The sequence below is a fragment of the Myodes glareolus genome, chromosome 26 (genome assembly GCF_982192425.1).
Source record: "Myodes glareolus chromosome 26, mMyoGla1.1, whole genome shotgun sequence".
Lineage (NCBI taxonomy): Eukaryota > Metazoa > Chordata > Mammalia > Rodentia > Cricetidae > Myodes > Myodes glareolus.
Genome location: NC_142051.1, coordinates 20,229,878 through 20,246,325, shown reverse-complemented (window position 1 = coordinate 20,246,325; position 16,448 = coordinate 20,229,878). Strand labels below are relative to the sequence as shown.

General features: G+C 46.4%; 1 protein-coding gene across 1 annotated transcript; it reads left to right on the top strand.

The window, feature by feature from the left end:
- Positions 1 to 1,166: 1,166 nt before the first annotated feature.
- On the top strand, positions 1,167 to 3,383 carry Phlda1 (pleckstrin homology like domain family A member 1). The gene is made up of 2 exons (XM_048418629.3): positions 1,167 to 2,451; positions 2,855 to 3,383. The coding sequence occupies exon 1, from the start codon at positions 1,192 to 1,194 to the stop codon at positions 2,422 to 2,424; it is 1,233 nt and encodes a 410-aa protein (XP_048274586.3). The 5' UTR covers positions 1,167 to 1,191; the 3' UTR covers positions 2,425 to 2,451; positions 2,855 to 3,383.
- The last annotated feature ends 13,065 nt before the right edge of the window (positions 3,384 to 16,448 follow it).

Genomic DNA, 16,448 nt, shown 5'->3' with positions numbered 1-16,448 from the left:
ACAAATTCATACTGTGTTTTAAGACATTTCTGTTAGAAATATAAAAGGTTTTTTTTTAAAAAAAAATTTGTTTTTTCGAGACAGGGTTTCTCTGTAGCTTTGGAATCTGTCCTGGAACTAGCTCTTGTAGTCTAGACTGGCCTCGAACTCACAGAGATCCGCCTGCCTCTGCCTCCTGAGTGCTGGTATTAAAGGCGTGCGGCTAGAAATACAACTTTTTAATTTCTTAGTCTGGTAAACACGGACTTTAAATACTTGGTGTTTCACTTTCTCTTTGCTTGCCTTCTTGTATATTGCCGTGACAGCAACCCGACTATTAGGTCCTACCCTTATGGTGACAGTAGACTAAGAGGTTATTTTTCCCAAACTAGAGAATGTCTCTTCCTTTTATCCTGCATTACCAGGAAGTAGCGTAGCGTCTCGGAAATGTACAAGAACGGGAGTAGGATCTTCCCAACGTTAGATTCTAATAGGTGTTTGTAAGACACCTGTCAGCGCTTACAAAGGAGAGACCACGAACTACTGGCAACTAAGCTGCTGGAGAGAGAGATGGTCGAGCAGTTAAGAGCTCCTCTCGCAGAGGACACTGGTTCAATTCCTAGAATCCACATGGCGGCTCACAGCCTAAATTCCAGTACCAGGGGATCTGCTGACTTCAGACTCGCGTTCACACACATGACATTAGGGAACAAAAACCCGAGCGCGGTGTCGGGGGTTAATCTTCCTACTGCTGGTACCCTGGGTGGAAAGAGAAGATGGTACCTGGCAAGAGTCCACCCTTTCCCTGCCAATATACCCAACCGGTAGCAGTAGTGTTTTAATGGCTGAAAAAAGTACGGAGCATTCTTGGGCTTTGTTGTTTACATGGCCATCTGTAAAGTCATACCAGGGAACCCTCTCCGCGCTAACCCTGGCTTCTCTTCTCCCGGAGAGCGGAGAGCCCACCCGCCTAGGAAGGGCGGGATCGTGGGGTGGGGGTGGGGATGGCCTCTCGGCGCCCTCTGGGCGTAGGCATCCGTCGCCCGGCCGCCTGGCAGTCGCGGCGACCTCGGCGACCGACCGCGTGGAGCCGCCAGGCGTTTCCGGAGCTAGGAGCCGGCTCAGAAGGCCGTGGGCGGCGGGGGTGGAGTCGGGGGCGGGGCCAGGGCTCGGGGGCGTGGTCGCGGCGGGCTCTGGGAAGGTCCCAAGTTAATGAGGCGGACGCCGGCTGCCGAGCGCCTCTCGGAGCTGGGTTTTCCCCCGCGGCGCGGGCGCCAGGAGCCGCCTTTTCCGCTGGGTGTCACTCGGGGGTGGGGTGGGTGGCCCATTGAAAAGCGCCGCGAGGGAGCCCGGCCAGTACCCTTCGGTGAGCGCTCGCGGGAGGACGGCGGAGAACAGCCTGCTCGCGGCTCCGGGATCTTGTGGCGCATCAGGACGCGGTTGTCCCTCTGCCGGGACCCCGAGCCGCCACCGCCGCCACCACCACCCCTCTGCCTCCTGCGAGTCAGCCTCCTCTGCGCGCTCCGGGCGGGCGGCCGCGGAAGCCGCTGGGGTGAGGACAGCGCGCGGCGGCTGCTGCTGCCCCCAGCCCGGGCGTCTGGAAGCCGAAAGGCCGAGCCGAGCAGCGGCACCCCTTATGCCGGAAGGATGCTGGAGAGCAGCGGCTGCAAGGCGTTGAAGGAAGGAGTGCTGGAGAAGCGCAGCGACGGGCTGCTGCAGCTCTGGAAGAAAAAGTGCTGCATCCTCACCGAGGAAGGGCTGCTGCTTATCCCGCCCAAGCAGCTGCAACAGCAGCAGCAACAGCAACAGCAACAGCAGCAGCAGCAGCAGCCCGGGCAGGGGACAGCTGAATCGTCCCAACCTAGTGGCCCCACGGTCGCCGGCCTTGAGCCACCAGTCAAGCTCAAGGAATTGCACTTTTCGAACATGAAGACTGTAGACTGCGTGGAGCGCAAGGGCAAGTACATGTACTTCACTGTGGTGATGGCGGAGGGCAAAGAGATCGACTTTCGGTGCCCCCAGGACCAGGGCTGGAACGCGGAGATCACGTTGCAGATGGTGCAGTACAAAAATCGGCAGGCCATACTGGCGGTCAAGTCTACGCGGCAGAAGCAGCAACACCTGGTTCAGCAGCAGCCTCCGCAGACGCAGCAGATCCAGCCCCAGCCCCAACCCCAGCCGCAGCCGCAGCCCCAGCTCCAGCCCCAGTCCCAGCCGCAGATCCAGCCTCAACCGCAGATGCCGCCTCAACCTCAACCCAAGCTTCAGTCCCAACAGCTCCACTCCTACCCGCATCCGCACCCTCATCCTCATCCCCACCCGCACCAGCACCCGCACCCTCACCCACACCCTCATCCACACCAACTCCAGCACGCGCACCAGCCTCCTCACTCGCAGCCGCCGCTCGGCCACCGGCTTCTCCGCAGCACCTCCAATTCCGCCTGAAGAGGGCGGCACCCAGGGCCCCTCTAGGTAAGGTCCTAGCAACTTGGGACACCAAGAAACGTTGTCAGCGTGGTTGTTGGGAAGGATAGAGAGCTTGTTCACCTGTTCCGCTCTCGAGGCAAAATGAAAGATCCTTGCAAGTTTCTGGAGAGGTGACGAGAAGAAGGGCAAGTTGTATCTGGTAGAGGCCATGCGGGGAGGGAAGGACAGCAGCTCGGCCAGGGAGCGGGCACGGTGGATGGACCACTTTCCCATCACCGTGATCGCCCTTGGTCAGTGCCATGTATACCCTCGTACTGCTTTATCGTGTGTCTCTGCACCAAGACAACGACGTGGTGTCTTTCTGGACACTATCCTTTGGGCTGGCCGGGAGGGAACTGACTTCTTGACTTCTGAGCCACCCATTTCATTCCGTGTCATTTCTTTGCAGGTTTCGAGGACTTCGGGAAGTGGGACAAACGCATTGCTGTTGTGTTTCACTTGGATCAAAAGCAACAGTCTCCCCCACCCGTGCCCGCTCAAGTAGTCTGGACATCACCCGACCGATAAACTTGCTTGCAGTTCACTTAGGTTTCTGCATAATCTTCATCACCGTGCAGGAAGCGATTTTGAGTCAAGACGACTTTATTTATGAACCTTGGGAAGGATCTTCTAACGTAATGGACCTTGTAGGAGCAATTTATGTACTGTAATTTTATTTTAATGTATTTTGGTTTATGATTATTTATTAGTTTTTTTTATGCCTATTCTAAGACATTTCTGAATGTAGGCCAACCCCTCCCCCCCAATGAAACTTTATTTTCAGAAACCTTTTTCCCAGTAAGCCTACTCGGAAAAGAAAAGGGGTGGTGGAGGGGGCAAACACTAAAAACTGATTCCTTATCCGTACGACGTTCTCAGAAAGTCGGCTCTTTCATTGTATTTGAAGACGTTGAAATTAAACTCTGACGTTACTTTTACTTGTTTAGGTCTCTTTCATAGATTTGTAGTTTGTACAGTTTATTTTTTTAAGCCAAAGGATCAGCATGTATAATTGTGAAAATCTGAAGGTCAGGGTCATGCTCTTCTATGAAGAACTCAGTAGGAATGACACTGGATTTCAAAATAATTTCAATCCTGCCCAGTCGAGGACAAGATGGGCTTGGTACCGTGGTAAACGGAGTCTGTGGGAGGGAGGAAACTTACTGAGTCTTGATAGAACCGAGAGCAGGACTCAAGTGATTCGAGTGACAGGCCCCTGGGATTCAGTCCTGGTACTCCCCCCCCAAAACCGTCATTTTGATTGTGAATATCAGTGCACCCACGTTTTTATTTTAAAATGTAGGGAGTGCCCCTCTTAGCTGTGAGGGTATTTCTACCCCTGTTCAGAATGCCATGCGGCTCACCAAGAGCTCTGCCTGTTCGGCTCGGACCATGTTTTACCCCCTCGCCGTGCACCCTGAAAACAATCTGTGAGTGTGGCCAGGAGTCATAACTTCTGTCATCCTGGAAATAATACCGAGCAGAGCTAGCGACTCTTTCCTCTGCATTGCTCAGGGAGAAAGCGAAACCTTCCACGTTTTGGTTAGACGGCTAAAGTCTCAGGCAAGAAGGAGGGACTGGAGACGCCCCAGATCGGTGGTTCTCACGACCCCCTTGAGGTTGACCCGCCATTTCACAGGGGTGGCATACCTGATGCCCTGTATAGCAGATATTTGTGTTATGATTCACAACCGTGGCAGAATTAGAGTAATGAAGTAGCAGCGAAAGTAATCTTTAGGTTGAGGGAGGTCACCACAACATGAGGAACTATATAAAGGGGTCACAGCTTTAAAGCCCGAGGATCACCTCTTCAAAATTTGTCAGTAAGAAAACTCTTGCTTTAACAGCCTCTCGTGCAGGATGCTGAGGGGGTGGAGGAGGAGAATGTGCTTTTAAAGGTAGAACAAACTCTCCTCTGTGTAAAATCAGAGGGAGGATCAAGATCCACAAAGCCCGGGCAGACAGACACCGCTTTAGCGGAGGAGTCTCGGGTAAGACCGAAGTCTCTTGGGGCTGAAAATCACTTCCTAGCTGCCTGGCTTTACTAACTGTTCCCTTTCGCCCTGACCTTTTCACGGCGCCAGTGTTTTTCCAGCATCCAGATTGCTCTTTTTCAGAACTGAGAACAGAAAGATTTGGTGAGGGGAACGCTGTGATTTGGAAGTAGTAAATTTAGTTGGAAAGTTGCAGGGAGAAACGAGAACTCCAGACATGAAAGAAAGGCTGACTGAGTTCCCACTTTCAGGGCTGTCTAATATGGAGTTGTGAAAATACCCTGCCAAGGTTTAAAACATACCGCACGCGTGTAGCATGGCCCCGAGAGCTCGTCTTGACATTTCCCAGGTTTGATTTGGCTTCCTTGGAGCAAGCTTCTGATAGACTGCCCTCAGGTAGTAGAGTAGTTTATACATGCAGATCAGATAACCCAGGTTAGCCCACTGCTCTTCCCAGCTGCAGCGTTTTCCTTCCGAAATTTGTGGATTATCAGGATAGTAAAACCCATCCCAAATGAGGGGGAAATGAAGATTAATGTAGTTTATTTTTTAAAGATACATCTATTGTTGGATTAAATATAGAACTAGGTCATCTCATTGAAAAACCCAAACCAGGCTCCATCTGGGTGGCTAGAATGTTTTCTTTCTTACGGTAGCCATGACTCTTGATGGGATCAACGCAACTGTGGCCTCTTGTCTTGTTGTAGCCTTGTATCTGCAATGACATGTTAAACTGACCCTCGCCAAAAGTTTCTCTGGACATTAAACTGTGAAATCTCAGAGATTGGAAAGATGAGTTTCTTGAAATGTTTTTTTTTTTGTTTGTTTTGTTTTGTTTTTCAAGACAGAGTTTCTCTGTCTAACAGTCCTGGCCATCCTGGTTGTCCTGGAACTTGCTCTGTATGTAGCCTAGGCTGGGTTTGAACTCATAGAGATCCGCCTGCTTTAACCCCAAATGCTGGGATTAAAGATGTATGCCACCACCACCCAACTTCTTTAAATTGTTTTGATACTCTGAAATGACTACCTTTTTTTTTTCTGGGTGAGGGGGGCAAGCATACTCAACAAAACAAAATACAAGTGCATCTGATGGTTTCACTCTACCTGTAGAAAAGTGATACAAACCACCCAAGACACTGGGAAATCTGTCTGGTCAGGAAGGTGGTTTCATCATGGAAAAGTTTGAAAATATGTTTACTCCAAGAAAGAGCAAAGGAGGACAGGTCCAATTAAAACACACACACGTATTCATTGAAAAATGAAAAGGAATGTCCCATCTGGAACTTGAACTATTGTCCTTGAATTTGTGTTGCCTGCCAACCTGGCACACAGCTCAATAACTCAAAAGAAGGAAGGGTGGGTGATGCCTCAGCACCCAGGAGGTGGTCTCTTGCTTCACTGTTTCCTTTATTAGCTCTCCTGTGTCCCGAGACACTGAGGGAACGGGCTGGATGCCGTGACCTTCTTCAGTTGTACTTTCTCAGTAGAAATCCGGTTGGATCTGCTTTGTCCTGAAGTCCGAGAATAAAATGTGCGTGAGATCCTTTCAGAAAGCCCGACTTTATCAAACAAGCAAGGACTTCCGAATCCTAGATGGATCGAACCAACTTTCTTGTTTCAATTCATGTATTTTTTCCAGTGACAGTTAAAAAGGAAGTAGTGTATGTTAGTGTTTCCTCTGAACGTAAACAGTGTCAGCAAGGCTGGCTGCCCCTGAAAGGCCCGTCTGTGTTAGCTCTTTTTCCCGCCCTCTCTAATTTTCGTAAGTCCCAATTTTAAACCCAATAGAGAGAAAGTATGGTCCGCCTCTGTTTCCAGGAAGGGGACATGATTTATTCAGGGGACAGTGTTAACATATCTTATTTGGGGCAGGATTGGAAGGGTCTGAGATTCGAATGGATGTAGAATGATTCTGCAGCTGACAGACAGTGCTGTGTGGGACGGAGCGGTCTGTGAACTTTTATTTCTTTTAGTGTAACTGCTTGGGTTTGGCTCAGTGAAGAAACACCCTCAGCAGAATCAATTTTAAGTGAGCAAATTATAGATCTAGCAACCCAAGGACCCTTCCACAGGAGTTGCCTAAGCCTGTTAGAAAACACAGATACATTCCGATTCACAACAGCGGCAAAATTATAGTTATGAAGTAGCAACAAAAATAATTTTGTAGTTGGAGGTCACTACAACATAAAGGGTCACAGCATGAGGGAAGCTGAGAACCACTGAAGAGGCTCATATAGCGTGGGCTGGCCTCATACTTGGTAGGTACCTGAGGATGACCTTGAACTTCTGAACCTTTCCTTTCACTTCCATGCTAGGATCACAGATGTGTACCACCGTTTAGTTTATTCAATGCTGGATAACACGGGGGGGGGGGAAGCTAACACGGGGCCTTGTACATGCTAGGCGAGAAGTGGTGAGCTAACACATGACCTTGTACATGCTAGGCGAGCACTTTCCAACCGATCGACATCCCCAGCTCTAATTGTTAAATTCTTGACCTAGTTTTGAAAAGTGACTTTTTTTTTTAAATCTGCAGTTTGAATAAGCAGCCAGTGTATAAGATTGGGTGCCAAAGATACCTGTGACTTTGTCAGCAAATTATTCACCAAAGAGAAAAGGGGGCATTCTTAGGCCTGGGACTGTAAGTGTAGTGGTAGAATATAAAGCCCTGGATTTGATCACTCTAAAAGGAGTTTTTCTCCAATGGAGGAAAGATCTCATCTTTAGACACATCCTCCTTGGTACTCAGTAGCTGACCAGCTGGTGAGCCGGTCTGTCTAAGCAGTGGGGAAGCAGGCTCTTGTTTGTTTGTTCTTTAAAGGTAACTCTACTGATGGTTACCCTTCTATGTCCAGCCTTGTAATTCAGGTTTTCAGAATATGGAACTACCAGCTTCCCTAACGCAAGCACCACCTTGTTGTGCCAAGGGCTTTACTCACGACTGTAAACCTAAGAACACGGTCAGAATTTGTGTGAAGGTGTAGGAAGGAGTTATTTTTCATGCTTTCAGAATGCATTCCCTTTCAATTAAAGTATCCTTTGGGATGACTTGCTTGTGTGTCTTGGAAGGCCTTAATGCCCAGCATGTCCACTGAATTCCTGAGTGACAGAGATTCTGAAGAGCTTAACTTATAAAGACCGTGGCCATTCTCAGATGAAAGAGGTATCTTTAAGGTTAAGTTTATATTCACTTTTTTTTTTAAAGATTGAGAACTTTGAATCTAGAAATTCACTCATCTTTTGGTGAAATAATTAGCTTTCCAAATGCTAATTAGGTTTTGGGGCTAAGCCCACTCTGACTCCTAGGGGGGTGTTCTTTCTATATTTCTACTTCTAAAGAGGAGAAGGAATGGAGAAAATGCTAATGAGTTTGAGCTGAATTAATTTTTATTCCAGACGATGAGAAACAGTGCCTAGGGAATTATCTGGAAAGCAGTTTTCGTCTTGAGCCCTAAGTTTCCAGGAAGAGTAAAGACTTGATTAGAGAGCCATCCTTTGAACAGGTACCTCCACAGCATTCTGTTTAGAGCCAAGAGCTGTGATGTGGGAAGTCCTTCTGTCTATGTGTTGCTTTTATTGGTTAATGAATAAACCTGTTTTGGCCAGTGGCTTAGTAGAATAGAGCAAGGCAGGAAAATTAAACTGAATGCTGAGAGAAATAAGGCAGAGTCAGTGAGATGCCATGTAGCTGCCAGAGGAGAAAGCTGCCAGCCGGAACCTTGCTGGTAAGGCCACGAGCCTCATGGTAAAATATAAAATAATAGAAACTGGTTAATTTAAGATGTAAGAGCTTGCTAAAAATATGCCTAAGCCACAGTTGAAGAATCCATCTGAAATATATCTCTGTACATTAAGAAAAATCTAACACTACTGCAAGCTTGACTATTATAGATGATTATCTATTAACCTATATTTCTTAATTATATATTGCAGTTTTAAATGAGTTGCACAAACACAATACCTTAATCAAGAGCAGAAATATATATAAAACAAAATTGATCTTAAATTTGTATCAATAAACCAAGATCCATACCAATGCAATTTCCATCTCTAGTAGCCGAACTGAAGGCCTCCAATCTCCATTGGCATCTAAATGCTTTTAAATACAAAAAAATCTTTAAAGTATATCTTTGAAGACATTTTTAAAATCCCATAGCATAGTCTTAACATTGGCAGCTTTTCCTAAGAACTTGAATCAGAAGGTATATTACTAATAGAGAAGGAACTTCAAGACCACTTGAAATAGATGCACAGAGGTTATTGAACAGGGTTGGTAAAAGGCAAGACCGGGAGTCACGGATTCAAGCCTTAGTTCTGCCATTTTACCTACGATAGAGATCTTGACTCACTTAATCAAATCTTCTGTAAAATGGACTTAATAAACGCTTACCGGGGAGTTCTAGAGGTTGTTTGTGTTTAAAGTACTTAAACGGCCTAGCGTTTCTACGGAAGGGAGTTTCCTGTGTCTCAGGCCAGGTGACACAGGTTTGAAAGCATTGCGGCCATGAGACTATGTAATACAGTATTACAAAGCCATGAACTGCATTTCTTGAGGCTGTCGCACATCTCACAGGATGGCAGGCATGACGTCATTGTTGAGACAGGACCTCACTGTGTAGCCCAGACTGTCCTTGAACGAGCAATCCGTCTGTCCCGTCCTCCAAGAGGCTGGGGTTCCAGGTGTGAATCATCATGCCAGACCTTGAAAACAAGAGGAAAATATTCATAGTGCAAGAGTCTTAAAACATGTTTTTGCATGTATTTACTTATTATGCAGAAGCAGTAACAGCATGCTTTGAAAGACGAAGGGCTATTTGTGTGATCAGGTCTCTTCCGCCATGTAGGCCCTGGGATCCAACCCATGTCCTCGTGGCTGATCAGTCAGACCTCCTAAGTCCTGAGCCGTCTCACCTCCCCCAGCATAATCAATATGATTGATATGATTTTATTGATCATATCATATTGATTTTATATGAAAAATTGATATTATTTTCCATCCCTCATCTAGGTACTCAATGTATTCTACTGGCTATGGTTATATAATCGATAACATCTCTACGACAACCAAGCTCTACCCAGATGGCCAGTTAGACAGAAGGCTGGCACTATGGTGTTTGTGGCTTTGTGCCCCCCACCCAGAACTGCCTTCACGGAATGTCACCTTGCTTGAAAACACACACCTTCCTTGGGTGTTGCCCATATGTAGATAGCGGTGTAAGGGGAAGGAAACAGGGCAAGGCCCCGTTGTCTCAGGTCAACCCAGCTCTAAAGGGCCACCAGCCCCAGATGCCCCTGTTGGTCTTTCAACTCTGCCCAATCCTGCTTCCCTTGTCCTTCTCAAAATTTCTGTGCCCCACCCCCATCTCTTGTAGACAAATTATAGTCTCGGAGCCTGTTCCTCAAGGAATGCCATGTATGACTGTGTCTGTCACAGCCACCACTAGGCCTTGGATGCGGGGAAGGAGTCTGTAACATTGCAAGAAGATTGAACTTGAAAGGGTAGTCTTAACTTGGGATGATTCTGTTCTGCAGGAACATTTAACAGTGTTTGGAGGCTTTCTTAGTTTTCTTTTCTCATTTTCTTTTTGTTTTTTTGAGGTAGGGTTTCTTGGTGTAGCTCTGGTGCCTATCCTGGAACTAGCTCTTGTAGACCAGGCTGGCCTTGAACTCACAGACATCCACCTGCCTCTGCCTCCTGAGTGCTGGGATTAAAGGCGGGTGCCACCACCACCCGGCTGCTCTACCTCCTTTTGCCTACATATCTGTCTGTTTGTGTAAGGGTGTTATACACAATATATATTATATATATAATATATGTATGTATATATATGTATGTATATGTATCCATATATGTATGGATGTATTGGAGTTATAGACAGTTGTGAGCTGTCATGTGGGTGCTGGGAATTGAACTCAGGTCTGGAAGAGCAGTCAGTGCCTTTCCCTACTGAGCCATCTCTCCAGCACTGCCCTTCCTCATTTGAAATGGGCCACGCCGGTGATGAGGAGCTAAGCCGCTGGCTGTGCCTGTCTCTTCAGCAGGGCGCTTTGTCTTATTCCACTAACAACAGGGGAAGACGGTAGAGAAGGTACTGTCATGGCACGCATGCCCTAGAACTCGAGCCTTACTACACAGTGAGCCGGAAACCTGAGGACAAAGATTCCACTGTGCTGTCCCTTGATAGAGTCAGATTCACTGCCTTCGAGACAGAAACCTAAGAGAATGGCTCGCTCCCTGCCGGCCCATCCATTCACCTGAAGTGTTCCATGTTTAGCTACACTCCGGAAGTGGAAACTTGAAAAAACACTCGGATCATGTTGCATTTTCTCCAGCCCTGCCAAAGTCATTTACAATAGAGTGAGCCAACCCGTTCCTTGGTCCCTAAGACCACACATCCTGTGCTCCCAAAGCCGCTGGACGGTTACTCAGCTCGCGCCTAGACAGAAACAGGAAATGAGTCTCCAAGTTTTGAAGTTTTTATGATGTCCCTGTCCTCTGCTGCCTTTCTCCTGAAGCTGATGGTTCGTTCAAGTCAGTTCTGCTGAAGCGGATCGCTCACTGTTTTGGAAGAAGTCTGAGCTTTGTGGCTTCTAGCCAGTTAGCCAGGAGTGTGGATGGCTCTGGTCAGGGGTGACTCATTGCCTCAGAAGGGCAGACCGGCTTCATGATTCACTTAGACCAAAGAAGCCTCCCTCTGTGTGTGTGTGTGTGTGTGTGTCTTTGTCTGTCTTTATACCTCTGCCTCTCTCTCTCTCTCTCTCTGTCTCTCTCTCTCTCGTTCTATAAATCTTGGCTACAGGAAGTAAATATTCTTCCAAGTGACTCCAAATCCATACATTTTGGGGTGTGTGCTGTGTGTGTGTGTGTGTTGGGTGGAATGTTATTTTTTTCTTACCCCCTCCCCCCCAGTAATTTTCATGGCCCAATAGGACAGGCAGACCAACTCTATGGCGTGCAATTTGCACCTTAGACCTTGGGAGACGGTACTGAGAAGAGACCTGGCTTCTTCAGAGGTTCACGCACCCTTGCTCTGAGGGTTCATTCTACTCACTCGAAACATTCATTACAAAACAGGGACCTGTTTTGTAGCAGAGGTGCAGGTCCCATGTAATTTCCTGTGATAAAATTTCAAGACTTGGCTGGAGGGAACGGGCTCTTCTCAGTAGGAGGAGAATTCCGTGACTCACTCTTAGACACGGGCAGCAGAGGGGACTCTTAAGGTGTCTAGCACTATTCAAGCCGTATTGTAGCCGCGAGGATGAGCATGGCCCTTCCTACAGCACACACGCTTAGAAAGGAGTGACTGTAACCATCACCAGAGGCTTACGCGACATTCTTGATATTAGTGCCAGGGAGCTACTGGGTGGCCTGAGTTTCATGATTGTCTCTCCAGGTAGGACCTGGTTTGTATTCATTTTGTTTTGTCTTCAATATAAAATGTTCCCTTTCCCCGATCCAAATAAAAGGTGAATTTGAAGTCAGAACCCTGATGCCATTTTAGGAGATGAGCCAAAACATCATCCAGCCTCGTCCCGTCACAGAGGAGGAAATGAAGCATCCAGGTACCAGTTACCCACGCAGGGGTCCAGTGCGTGCCCGCGTGCTCACGCGTGCATGTGTGCGTGCGTACGCGTGCATGTGTGCGTGCGTGTGCACGCGTGTGAGCAATTTCCTGGTGTCAATTCTCTTTTTCCACCTTTATGGGTGTTTCAGGGATTGAGCTCGGGTCACAAGATTTGCAAGGTAAGAACCCTTACTCTCTGAGCATGTTGCTGGTCCTGAAGGTGAGTATTCTTATTTTTGAATTACTTTACTTATTTATAATTTCATTTTACATTCCAACCAAAGTTCTCCCTCCTACCCCACCTCCCGCTCCCCCTCGCCTTCCCTGCCCACCGCCCACCCCATCCACTTCTCCCAACAGGTGATTATTCTTACACAATTATTCTTACACAGAACCACTTGCAGCTTTTAGACTCGTTTGTGGTCTTTTCAGCATCCAGATAAAGACTCATCGAAGTTTTTTTTCCTCCCGAGGGCAGATTTTTATTTTAATTTCATGAAATCTTTAAGGTTCTTATATATATTGAAAATAATCTATTTAATTTTACAGTTTTTTTTTTTTGCAGTGACTCAGCCCTTTAAGATATAAACTGCCAGCGTGAACAAAACCCTCAAACATGGGGCCAATTCACAAAGAGAGCTAAAAGCATAATTTTTAAAAATAGACATATTTTATTTCTTTAGGTAGCTATTTTTGATTTTTTAAGGGTTTCTCTGTGTAGACCTTGTTGTCCCGGAACTTGATCTGTAGACCAGTCTGTCCTCAAACTCAGAGATTTGCCTGCTTCTGCCTCCTAAGTGGTGGGATTAAAGGCCTGCACTACCTACCCCTGCTGGGCAAACAGACATATATATATATATATATATATATATATATATATATATATATATATATATATATATATATATATAGTGATTTTTAGACTATATTCTTTAATTTTTTTCATTGAAAACAACTTATTTAGAAGCTGGATTTAAAAAGCTGCTTGGGATTTACTTTATCTTATGACATAAAATATTCATGGATTGCTTCAGTGTTGTTAATCACCCTGAGGTCTTGGAATTACTTGTGGAGTTTAAGAAAACGGTGGCATGCCTTGACCATTTATTCTGTTACTTGAGGACGTAGCTGACAAGACGCCCTTGCTTCACTGGGTGTCAGAGAAAATGGTGCCTGAGAAAGGCTTTCAGGTTTTGTTTATTTTTGTGTTTTGTTTTGGTGGCAGAGATTTAACTTGGAGTCCCCCCACATGCTAGGAAGACACTACCACTTAGCTACAGCCCATCACCAAAAAGGGTTGTTGAGCCTAAGAGCACCTATGAGATCCTCATGTATCACTGTGGGGGCCCTTCTGAAGAACTAGGCGAACGCCATGTGCCTAACAACAAATTAAACTATCAACAACACTTTCTTCAGCTGGATGTTCCAGCGTGTGCACACAGGAGCCAGAAGTAGGAGAATCTCTGTGAGTTCAAGGCCAACTGGGGCTCGGTAGTGAGACTCAGTCTTTAACTGATAGGAAGGAAGGAAGGAAGGAAGGAAGGAAGGAAGGAAGGAAGGAAGGAAGGAAGGAAGGAAGGAAGGAAGGAAGGAAGGAAGGAAGGGGGGAATTAAAAAAACAAAACCAAAAACCCAAAACTCCCCTACCTAAAACACCAATAACCCCAAATAACACATTTCCTCTTTCCTTTGACTGAAGGGTTCAGACTGAAGCAGAGCTCAGAACGCAGAGATTACAGAAAGGAGATGGGTCCCCAGTAAGCGTATTGTCCTTGGATTTGCAGTAACCCACTTTTTAATTCAGAATTGTGTCTGTGCCGCAGGCGCTGCCATGTTCCCTCTGGCGAACAATGACCTTTGCCAGGGGTTTCATTCATAGCACTTGGCTCCCTCCGGAGTCACAGCGGTTGTCACGAGGCAGCAGGTTGCCTGCTTGTTCTTGTTGGAGTGACGGCTGGGCCCTGTGACAGCGAGCAATGCTGACAGGCTCTCTCTGTGACAGCAGATTGTCAGCGTTCTTGACCCGGGCACTCCAAGAGCCTGGGAAAACACTTTGATTTCAATGTGGCTTTCACACAGAATATCCAGCGCCGCCAAATGACTGTAGAATAGGACTGTGGGGCAGCTTTTGTGAAATTAGCGGGTTCTCAGTGTCTTCAACCCACTGATGGCTGTGTCAGTGGCATAATCAGGGGGACAGCCTTATTCAGACGCATTTAACTTGACATGTAAAATCCATATTTTCATTTTGAATTTACCAGCTAGAACTCAGCATAAAATAGAAATATGGATTTTACATGTCTCGTGTGTTTCTGAACGAAAAAGAGAGACATAGAAAGTACAAAATTGGAAGGTTCATAAGTTGTAGATAGGAGGGAGGACTCACTCACTCACCCTCCAGCTACAGAGGAAGGGCAAGGGTTGCTGAAGTCCTATGAAGGAGACAGAGAGGAAGGAACTTTCCCCGAGACTTCCTCTGCTCACACTTTCCGAAGCACCCATGACACTGCCCTTTTGTCAGAGGGGAAAAAAATCTTTTCCTAGGACGCAAACTCCCTCTAAAGACTTCGGTTGGCTTCTAACAACTGACTAGGTAGCTGCGTTCTGAACAACTGGTTTCTAACAGTGGTTGTCTAGCAGGGGCGCCTACCATAGAACACTAGGGAAGCGAAGAAGCCAACACACCACAATGGTCCAGCCGTGTGTGTGTACTGAGCACACACGGGTTTTAATGCACCTGTTAGACCTCAGCAACTCCACAAAAAAAGAATTCAACCTTTCTCCCCTAACAAGTGTCACCAGAGAAGGAAATAAACACCAAATTCAGTAGAACTTTTTGTGTATCCTGTCCTTTTTTGGGGGGGGGAGGGGCACACATCCCTTAAGAAATATTTGCTGTGATATGATTTGATTTGAAAAAGCTGCCGTCCATTCGACATTGCTGCCTGGATCCTAAACCTCCCATAAGAGACCAGGGAATCATACCTCTCCAGCAGCAGCTGTCCGGAAGATTACTTCCAACACAGCAACAAAATGCTTAGCCTTGTCGGGAACTCCTTGTGAGTGATCCATAAAGGAAGGTGACAGTCATTATAAGGCTGCTAGAGACACCTGACAGGGGGAAGCAGTTGGTGTTCCCAGTCTAGTTTGCCAGGCTCCTCAGGATTTTATTCTATACGTTAATTTTTCTGCAGAAAGAAGACATTTCATTTAATAATAATAACCATAATGATAAAAAAAAACCCACAGTAACAAAACTGGTTGTCGATGCCCACATAAACAAAACGAAGCGGGCTATAAAACCAAAACCAGGGAGTATAGACCTCTAAATACTGGAATTTTTTCCTTTGGTTCTTATTATTAATGCTTGATAAGTTTGACTTCATGCTCTACATTTAACCAAAAACGTAAATCAAAGATGTGTTCATCTTAGAACTCTGCAGGACACACTGGGTGTGAGGTTACAGATACATGCGTTTGACTCATTACAATAACTATTTCCTCACTTTTACTGCTAACTATTAAATATTAGCTACTTCTCCCATTGCTGTAAAAACACCGGAAACAGCGACTTAAAGAAGGAAGGAAGGTAAGCTTTATTTGGGTTCAGGATTTGAGACTATAGGCTGCCATGGCAGGGAGAGTATGACAGCCAGAGTGAGGGGCAATGGCTCACGCATCCACAGACGGGAAGCAGCAGGGGGCCCGTGCTTGCTCCATCCCCATTGTTTAGTCTGGACCACAGTCCCTGGGGCGCCACCCACACTTAAGGCTGATGGTTCCTCCTCAGCTAAGCCTCTCCGGAAACAGCCTCATAGGCACACCTAGGGGTGTGTTTCCGTGGTGATTCCAAATCCAGCCGGTTGGTGGTGGAGATGAATTGTCACACTTATACACCACTTATACACACACACACACACACACACACACACACACACACACCTTCTTTCCTTAAGTTGCTTTTGCCTGGCATTTTGCCAGAGCAATGGAAAAAGTAGCTAATATTTTAATACTTACTGGTTGGTAAAAGTGAGGAAGTGGCCATTGTGTGTATGTGTATATATATATATATGTGTGTGTGTGTGTGTGTGTGTGTGTGTGTATGTATGCATGCATATGTATATATGTAAGTGTGACGATATATATATCATGTATATATATATAATCATGTTGTATAATAAGAATATACACAATAAAATTTGTTAACTTATCTGCAAGCTTAATATGCCCCCAAAGGTGTTTGTCTTGCCAGAAGCCTCTCTTCCTTCAGGCAGAATGTCTAGGGAGTATGTCCAACAGCCCCATTTCACCCCTAGAGTTCCAAGCTGCAGAAACTGAAACCATTTGTGAGCTCATTCCTTGCCCTCTGTTTTCCTCTCCTCCCTTAAGAAACACGAGGAGACAAGTTACTTTATGGGGTTTGGTTTGGTTAGGGTTCTGATGA

Coding starts and splice junctions, on each gene's coding strand:
- Phlda1 (XM_048418629.3), top strand. CDS start 1,192: ATGAGGCGGACGCCGGCTGCCGAGCGCCTCTCGGAGCTGGGTTTTCCC.